This window comes from Vigna umbellata, chromosome 1 (assembly GCF_029865625.1).
Source record: "Vigna umbellata cultivar VRB3 chromosome 1, Vumbellata_1.0, whole genome shotgun sequence".
Taxonomy (NCBI): Eukaryota; Viridiplantae; Streptophyta; class Magnoliopsida; order Fabales; family Fabaceae; genus Vigna; species Vigna umbellata.
The window spans coordinates 92322462-92331790 of record NC_142165.1 but is presented as its reverse complement, the minus strand read 5'-3'; the positions used below and the strand labels follow the sequence as shown (position 1 = coordinate 92331790).

At 34.1% G+C, this 9329-nt stretch overlaps 1 protein-coding gene across 1 annotated transcript; it reads left to right on the top strand.

The window, feature by feature from the left end:
* Positions 1 to 3787: 3787 nt before the first annotated feature.
* Positions 3788 to 8907, top strand: LOC124836351 (AT-hook motif nuclear-localized protein 8-like). The gene is made up of 5 exons (XM_047311502.2): positions 3788 to 4506; positions 4588 to 4640; positions 6069 to 6200; positions 7976 to 8137; positions 8257 to 8907. The coding sequence occupies exons 1-5, from the start codon at positions 4041 to 4043 to the stop codon at positions 8560 to 8562; spliced, it is 1119 nt and encodes a 372-aa protein (XP_047167458.1). The 5' UTR covers positions 3788 to 4040; the 3' UTR covers positions 8563 to 8907.
* The last annotated feature ends 422 nt before the right edge of the window (positions 8908 to 9329 follow it).

Here is a 9329-nt window from a genome sequence, read left to right as displayed (position 1 = left end):
TCAACATAATTTTAGGTTGGTATTTCTCTTTATTAACATAATTACATATAATTACCTGTTACTAATTATTTTACTTTTCATACACTTTTATATTTAAACACATAAATTATAAATGAAAATCACAAAATTTAATATTTATTTTTTATCTTGGTATCTGAGTTTTTGATCCATAATCGCAACAATCATATCATTTGTTGTCAACCAAAAAAATGACCTCTTCGTCTATAATCTTTATCAAATTGGACAAAAATCATTATTCACTATGTCTACTATTACCAATTATTGACTTGATGATTATATACCGAGAACAATAAAAAGTCATGATCAATTCATTGTTGCAGATAACACGACAACAAAAGTCAACACTAGTTATAAGGATCGGCAAGCCCAAGATCGAGCTATTTTAGGATGACTGACGAATTCTATGTCATTTTACATTGCAACTCAATTGCTTCATTGTGAAACATTTAAACAACTATGGGATGAAGCTTAGAGCCTTGCTGGTGTGCATAGCAGATCCAAAATCGTTTATCTTAAATTTGAATTTCACAACACACAGAAAGGAGACATGAAGATGGAGCAATATCTTGACAAAATGAAAAACCTTGCCAATAAGTTAAAGTTGTCAGGTTAACCAATTTTTAACTCTGATTTAGACAATAAATGGTTTAGATTGTGATTACAATCTAAAGGTTACCAAATTGTCTAATTAGATCAATTGGGTTGAATTGCAAACCCAATTGTTAACCTTAGAAATTCGATTAGATCAACTCAATAATTCCAACAACCTTAATTTGAATGTCTCTACAAACTTTTCTGTCAAGAATGAGTCCAAAGCCAACAAATTTTGATCCCAAAATGATTGGAGAGGTTTTAATTTCATAAGCACGATAGGTGACACAGAAAGAGGTAGAATGTCTAAACTAATATATCAGGTATGCACAAGGATTGGTCATATACTGCTATACAATATTATAACCAATATGATAAGTCCTATACAAGAAAAACTTCTATTGATAGTGAAAACAAGGAACACATAATGCATTTATAGTTTTACCTTATCAAGGTCAAGATCATGAATGGTATTTTGATCAACAACCATGTGACTCACCAAAGTGACAAAAATCAATAACTTGTGAAAATAATGGTAAAAATTCTTTACTTGTTGACAATGGTGAAAGACTGAAAGATGGCCTCAAGATCAACCAAATTGAATAATAATCTTCATTTGCATGATGTTCTTTATGTTCCAAAAATCACCAAAAAATTGTTGAGTAGTTCAAAATTGACTGTTGACAATAATATTCTTGTTGAGTTTGATGAAAATTGTTGTTTTGTGAAGGGAAAAATGATAGGGAAAACTCTTCTAAAAAGGGAACTTAAAAATGGCTTGTATCATAATAGAGACTCTTATGTCTACATGTTTCTTAAAAAAGTTGGCATAGGAAACTTGGACATCACAACAATAAAGTTCTAGAAAATGTCTTAAAGGAATGCAATGCGAAAACATCATCCAGTGACTCATTCACATTTTATGAAGCTTAACAATTTGGGAAATTGCATATGTTGTCTTTAAAAGACTCTTCCTCATCTTCTAATGAAAATTTAGATTTAGTTCATACTAATGTTTGAGGTCCTGCTCCAATTTTGTCTCCATTTGGTTTCAAATATTATGTTCAATTTATTGATGCTTTTAGTAGGTTTACATGAATTTTTCCTTTAAAGAAAAAAATTAGAAACTATACATGCCTCCACCATTTTCAAAGATATGGTTCAAAATTAGTTTAACAGAAAAATTAAAGTCATTCAATATGATGAAGGTGGGGAATTTAAACTTGTTCAAAAGATTGCCTCTGAATCAGGAATTATATTTAGAATGTCTTATCCCTACACCTCTCAACAAAATGGTAGGGATGAGAGAAAACATAAACATGTTGTTGAACTTGGCCTATTAACATAAGCCAAAATGCCTTTACTAGTGGGAAGCCTTCTACTGTTTACCTAATCAATAAACTACCATCATCAATAAATTCAAAGTCCATACTCATTGGTTTACAAGAAAGAACTTGACTATGAAAACTTGAATCCTTTTGGTTGTTCTTGTTATCCTTGTCTCAAACCGTATAATCAAAATAAGCTTGATTTTCATACAAATAGGTGTGTTTATTGGTTACAATAATTCACACAAAGGATACAAATGCCTTAACTCTCGTGGGAGAATTTTCATCTCAAGACATGTGATTTTAGTGAAAATCACTTTCTTTTTCATGAAGGTTTCATTGACATAAGAAATTCTTTAAAAGAATTAATTGAACTTATGTCAGTTTTGCTTCCTAATTACTTTACAAGAATCACTACCAATAATATTCTAGAACCACACAACAATACTACAAGTCATCATAAATAAATCATAGGTGATAGTCCTACCAACATAGGTACAAATGAAGGAGATCTTGATGAATCTTTTACTTATAACGATACATCAAGAGAAAGTCAAGAAAAAGATTTAGCATCAGCAAAGTTAGTAGAAAACAACAGTTAAATTGAAACTGAAAGTAATCAACCCAACACCAACACTTACTAGATGGTGACCAAAAACAAAGTTGGAATTTACAAGTCTACGCAACCATACATAGGATTGACAAAAGCTCGTGAAGATGATAAAGAACCAGGAAATGTTAAAGAAGCCTAATCGTGGCCTATGTTCCTACTACTGATCAAATTACATACATTTTAACACAACCTCTCACTCATACAAACTTGCTAAGAGACAAATTTGGCGTGATCGTGTCATCACTAGTTTGAGAGAGGAGTTAGACTTAATCAAATATTTTGTTCAATATTCTATCATTTATGACTTTTGATTATAGTTATTCACAATATCAATTTTTTATTTATTGTAATATTATAGTAACACATTAACGTTAACTTATGATAATATTTATCTTTAGTACAATTATATGTTATTATTTATTGTACGTTATTATTATTTTTTATATGTCACTTAATTTATATAAGATGACAATTTAAGCATTTATGTAAAACTTTTCTCAATTTTTACACATAAGTATTTTTTTCAATTATAAATTACTATTATTTGTACTCATGATATTAAAACATACAAATTATAAAAGATAACTATCTTAACAAGTTAGCTACTATCATCCGACTATGCTTTCCATATAACCATTACTAAAATGAGACTTTATGATGATTTCTTTACTTGAAGGGTGGGTGTGATGCTCTCTTTTTGATGTTTCCTAACAAAGGAAAAGTCATGTGATTAGCTTGAAGAAACTAATAAAAAACACATGTAATGTATGAGAATGGTGAATTTGTACACTACTTGTGGTAATAAAACTTTACATATGATTTTAATTTTGATATGACTAGTCTATAAATTTTGAAAGAATGAAAAAAAGGTTAAAAGATATAAAAGAATAGATGTTAAGAATAAATTCAGCTTAAGAGTAAATAGAGGAAGCTCAAAAAAATAAATTATTAAAAAGAACAAAATATATAAATATTTAAAAGGAATAAGAGAAATAATGAAATATTTAATGTGATTAAATTATGGAAGTAATACATACTAATAAATGATATAAAATAATTAAAAGCAGTTTATAATAAGGAGAAAAGAGGTTTTAATATAAGTAAGCAGTTATTGGAGGAGATCATTCATTCTTACTGTATGCTAGTTTTAGAAAGGTGAAGTTATTTATGTACGTATACCGAAGTAACATAAATAAATAATAGTAAGTACACCATAAAATTATCTTTACCTCTCTACACACTTTCCCCCCTTTTCCTTCAATTCTAGTTTCATTATCTCACTCTTTCCGTATCATAGTCAGGTGCGCTTTTTGTTCCTCGGTCTCTGAATCCCCACTCACAACACTCTCTTGCACACACAGACACAGTGAAACGTTTCTCTTTCTCTCTCGTCTCATCAATCACTCAATTCCATCCATCGATCGCTGCAGAGACTTGAGAGAGAGGGGCATTCAACTTCAAGCCCATTCGCTGCTTGATCCGCCGCAATGGACGCTCGCGAACCGCCCCGACCACAGCCGCCCTCCATCATGGGGGGCCCCACCTCATATGCCCCCCCCAACATCGGCCCTAATTCGTCCGGTGCCGTCATGATGGCGCCCGCCACCGCGCGATTTCCCTTCGGCGTCGTGCCGCCGCCGCAACAACATCCTCCGCCAGTGTCGGAGCCTTTCCCTGTCTCCCCCGCAGCCGCTTACGACGGCTCCTCCTCGCCGATGAAGCCATGCTCGCTCGCCAAGAAGAAGCGCGGTCGTCCCCGGAAGTACTCGCCGGACGGTAACATTGCCCTCGGCCTCGCTCCTACCCATGCTTCTCCTCCTCCACCTTCCTCCGCCGCCGCTTCCGGCGGCGGAATAGGTGGCGAGTCGGCCGGTACTGCCTCCGCCGATGCTCCGGCGAAGAAACACCGAGGAAGGCCTCCCGGGTCTGGGAAGAAACAGCTGGATGCTCTCGGTAGTTCTTGTTGTTTTTGTGTTTGGTTTTTTTGTTTGAATGGAAATGATTGTGATGGTTCTTTTTTGTGTTGATGTGAAGGAGCTGGTGGGGTTGGATTCACTCCCCACGTGATCTTGGTGGAGTCTGGCGAGGTAATGCTAAATAAGAACTAGACTTTCCTGAAATGCAATGCAGTGTACTCCTTTGCTTTTTTGTGTTATGGGGCTCTTGCATTTGTTTGTTGGTGATTTTTGTGGATTAGCCTTTGGTTTTGATGCATTGTGTTCTTGGTTGGACATGGGAGAGTTTTCACACTTCACTCAACTGGAACTTTTCTTGCACCCCAGCATGAGTGATTATGGACAAATTAAACTATCTTTTTTACACAGTTGTCCAATCACAAATAAATTATATGAGAGGTTTACTTTCTTTTACGATAATTATTTAAAAATTAAACTAAGCATGGTTTTTTAGTGTGTAATTTTTTTTGCTGAGTATACGTTAGAAATTTAACTCATAATTGTGTGTTAATACTATTTCTTTTTTTGGCAAGGGTTAAAAACCTTAGTTTTGAAAGTTTGAAGTTTTGGACTAATAAACCGCGTTGCTATGGTTATGGAAAGGTGGAGGCTCTATTAATAATGAGAACAGAAAGTTTTAAACTGTGACGTGGGGTAACTGCTTTTGACTGTGACCTATCTATTTTGGGAGACAGCATTGCAGTGATTATTGTTTTGTTATTTTTTTTAATGTATTTGTATTTTTGGGTTGAATGATTTCTGTGCTATTGCTCTGAGGTAATCTGAGAGGTTCTTAACCTTTCTGGTGGGGAAACAACATTGTGGAACTAGTCGTACTGCATACACATAATTCTCAAATTGGGTGTGAAATGAGACCTTCATCTAGGCATTTTTTTTTTTAAATATATGTTTGTTTTAGTTTTCTGTGGCTAAAAAAGCTTGCCTTTGTTGCATGGGAACTTGATGTCAGTTGCTCATTCAGTGCTGTTGTATTTGAGTTCAACGATTCTCTTGTCTTTGATGTGGTGTGTGAATGATTTTTTTCCATCTCGTTTAATTAACTTCAGAATTTATGAGGTGTATTTATTTGTCGTAGTTTCCTGTTTTTCACCATTTACATTGTATATATTGTCCCACTAAAAGAGGAAAGGGGTAATTATAGCATTAACTTACCTTTCTCTTTATAAAGATAGTTAGTATCACATTTTCTAACACTTACAAACTGCAAAATCACGAGATGAAAGAATTATTAAATGAGAAGTAAGACTCACCAAAATTGTCTATTTTCAATAATTTTCAGCTAATACTGGAATAGAGTGTTGTTGCAGAGAATGCTTTGCCAGTATTTATTGTCAACCTTCTCTTGTTACCTTTGAACTGAAGCAGACTTGGATTTCTTTAGTGAGCCACTGTTTTATTGTGGAACCGTCATAGTTGGTGTGCGTAAAGTTATATGAATATTTTGGAGGTTCTAAATAATTCTTTTAAAGTTTCTATTGACAGGGTTGGTTTGGGTTATATGGTTACAAATCCTTCTCACTGGCATGCTTCTGTTTGTAGGACATCACGGCAAAAATTATGTCCTTTTCTCAGCAAGGGCCTCGGACAGTTTGTATTCTCTCCGCTATTGGTGCAATCTGTAATGTTACCCTTAGACAACCTGCACTATCTGGTGGTACGGCAACATACGAGGTACTTTTATATCCATTTGGAATCTAGTTGTACATTATATTAAACTTTATCTATACTATGTTGGAAATGATCTGGTAATGTGTGTTTGATTAACATTCATAGCAATGAGAACATAAACTGAATGAATGTGATGACAATTTTCCATACTTACAATTGCATACATAACTATATTCTAGAGAATGAGATATAACACAATCACTTAATTATTTGGAGTGCTGTGCTTTTTTTTTTTCCTTTGTTTCTTTCGCTATTGGAACACGAAAACTGTACTTTCTGAGATGGCAGCTGGAAATGGTTTATTTATTTCATATGTATTTGATATAATTTGTTTTCTAGCATGTACTGTTATCATTATTAACAATTTTCCAAGCAACTACTTCTATGGTCTAGTAGAGTTATTAGACAATGAATTTAGAAATGATAAATGTAACCTTTTAAGTAAATCCAATTTTGGAATCATTGTTGAGTCATTGACAGGTAGGCCAACTGAATTTGCATTCTAGGGCCTATTGCCTAAATATTTTGGATTCTGCTACAAATGTGAGGTTGGACGGGTAAATACTTTAAAATAATTTGAAAATAGTTTGATAGATGCATGTGGCATGGAATTGGTGCTTTTGTACTTATAACCTACCCATTTTGAAAGAAGTCTTTGCAATGATTATTGTTTTGTCCTTTCTTCAAATGTATGAATAATCTTTTGGGAATAATTTCAGTACTGTTGATCTTTGAGGTAATTTAAGGGTTCTTAACTGAAAGGAGGGTGTTAGATCATCATCGTCTAACTATATATGCACAATGGTATATAAAGGTTTTAAGGATACCTGATTTATTAGATGAATACAGTTTACAAGTGTACATTATGAAATAGTTGCCTATTATTTAAAATATTTTTGAAAGCCTAATTTGATTTGGGAAAAGGTGCCTCGGAAGTTCTGTTTCCATAGTTGTGGATGGAACTGAATCATAACGAGCATGCCATAGTGCAATGAGGATACCATCAAGGTAATTTGGCCGTTCCGGAAAGTTCAAACAGAATTGGAGGTGCTTATATTTGTTGCGTTTAAAGTTTGTCTTTCAGTGCATATACTCTTTTATTTCCATTTCTTGCCGTCCCATATCCCATAACTAAATGTGTGTTTGGTTTTAAGTTGATAATGCTTTTAAATTGACATTAAGAATTTCCCATCTCTTGTTTTAACAACTACAGCATCCTTGGTCGATAAGAAATCAAAGGGACCATCTACAGGAATTGTTGTGATACTTGTTTATTGGTTGTATTTGCCATAAGAAAAGTTCCGGAATAATATTGAAATTTAGCATTTATGTTTAATTCGTTTAATTCCAATATTTATAAAAACTTTTCATTTTGGTCCCTTTATCTAAAATCATTCCGTTTTGGTTTTACAAACTATTTTTAATCTTTTATACTTCCCTTGGCATAATTTTAGTCCTTTTTAATCTTTACATCTATCATTTTAATCTGTTTTATTTCCTATGACGAAGACTAAAAGGGATGATTTGAGTACGAGATTTTAATTTTGAAACTATAGGACCAGAAGAATACTTAAGTAAACCTAACTTTTGTCTAGAAGTGTGAGAGCGGAAAGGTTAAGGCTTTGGGAGAGTTGGTTCATCTTTTTGATCAAATAATTAGGAGCTTAATCATCGCTTCTATATCTTTTTTTGCCCCTTCCCTTAGTAGGGCTCTGGAGGGAGTGAGGTTGAGCTTGATCTTATTAGTTAACTTTACGTCATGTCAATTTACATTGCAGGGCCGATTTGAGATTATATCATTATCAGGTGCCATGCAACAATCTGAAAGTAACAGTGAACGTAGCAGAACATGCACTTTGAATGTAACCCTTGCAGGGTCCGATGGACGTGTTTTGGGTGGCGGAGTTGCTGGAACGCTAACTGCGGCATCAACTGTACAGGTATCGCTCTCTAATGGGTTAAAGTTTATGTGGATTTTTATTATTGTATATATAATTCCTTCATCATTATTATGTACAAAACTTTGATGCTTTATTCATGTGACTTTTTTCATTGATAGGTCATAGTTGGTAGCTTTATTGTGGATGGAAAAAAGGCGAACTCGAATGTCCTCAAATCTGGGCCTTCTTCTGCACCACCACCCCAAATGCTAACATTTGGTGCACCCATGACTCCAACTAGTCCTACTTCACAAGGGCCTTCAACTGAGTCCTCTGAGGAACATGACCACACTCCTTTTTGTAGAGGGCCTGGGTCTGGGCCTGGACCTGGACCTGGACCTGGACTCTACAACAATACTAGTCAGCCCATGCATAATATGCCCATGTACCATCATCCGCTATGGGCTGGCCAAACTCATCAGTGAAGTTGTGACTTGGAATTAACAGTGCAGAAGCTGCATATTTTGCATGTTGCCTGTTCAAAGTAGTGGTTAGGGATCGATTCTAAAATGCTAACTGCATTTTTGAGGCTGACTTTAGAACAGTCTGTCTTAAGGTTTAAGCTGTTAAGTTATAATTAGGATTTTTTTTCCGATTAATTATAATTATAACATTTCTAGCTGTGACAGGCAAGGATATGCTGTCCACTATCCATCAGAATTCTGTCATTTTGAAGTTTGCTGTCTGTAGTCCGCAGTAGCAGCATAGCAACAGAATCAGAATTTGTGCTCATGCCTCGTGTATCGTTTATTAATTCTGAGTTTACCGCATATTTGGTGTCTTCTGAGCTGCTTATTCATTTCTTTAAGAGTTTAACTGCGACCAGTCAATCATCCCATAAATTCTTTCAATTCTTCCTCATATAATAACCATAATTTTATTAAATCAAGTATGCAACGTTTTCGACAAATTAAATGTAACAGATTTTTGCTTCATTTAGCGTTTTTTTATTAAATATATCTTAGATATCAAAATCATCACTTCTCATAATAAATGTTGCGCAAAAGGAAAATAAGTTGTTTCAGATAATAGATGTCTTCTAAAGTTATTTATGCCAACCACACTGATAAGCTTTATTTATTCTAATGCACACTTTCCTATTTTATCTATTTCTCTATTAATATGTAATGGAAAACTATAACACAACAATAAAAAATATCAGAAAAATAATTATTTTCAAACTTTCAAAAAT

Excerpts from the sequence above, each read along its gene's own strand:
- LOC124836351 (XM_047311502.2), top strand. The coding sequence starts at position 4,041 with ATGGACGCTCGCGAACCGCCCCGACCACAGCCGCCCTCCATCATGGGG. Across the intron at positions 4,641-6,068 it reads TCTTGGTGGAGTCTGGCGAG|GACATCACGGCAAAAATTAT; the intron begins GTAATGCTAAAT and ends TTCTGTTTGTAG. Across the intron at positions 8,138-8,256 it reads CTGCGGCATCAACTGTACAG|GTCATAGTTGGTAGCTTTAT; the intron begins GTATCGCTCTCT and ends TTTCATTGATAG.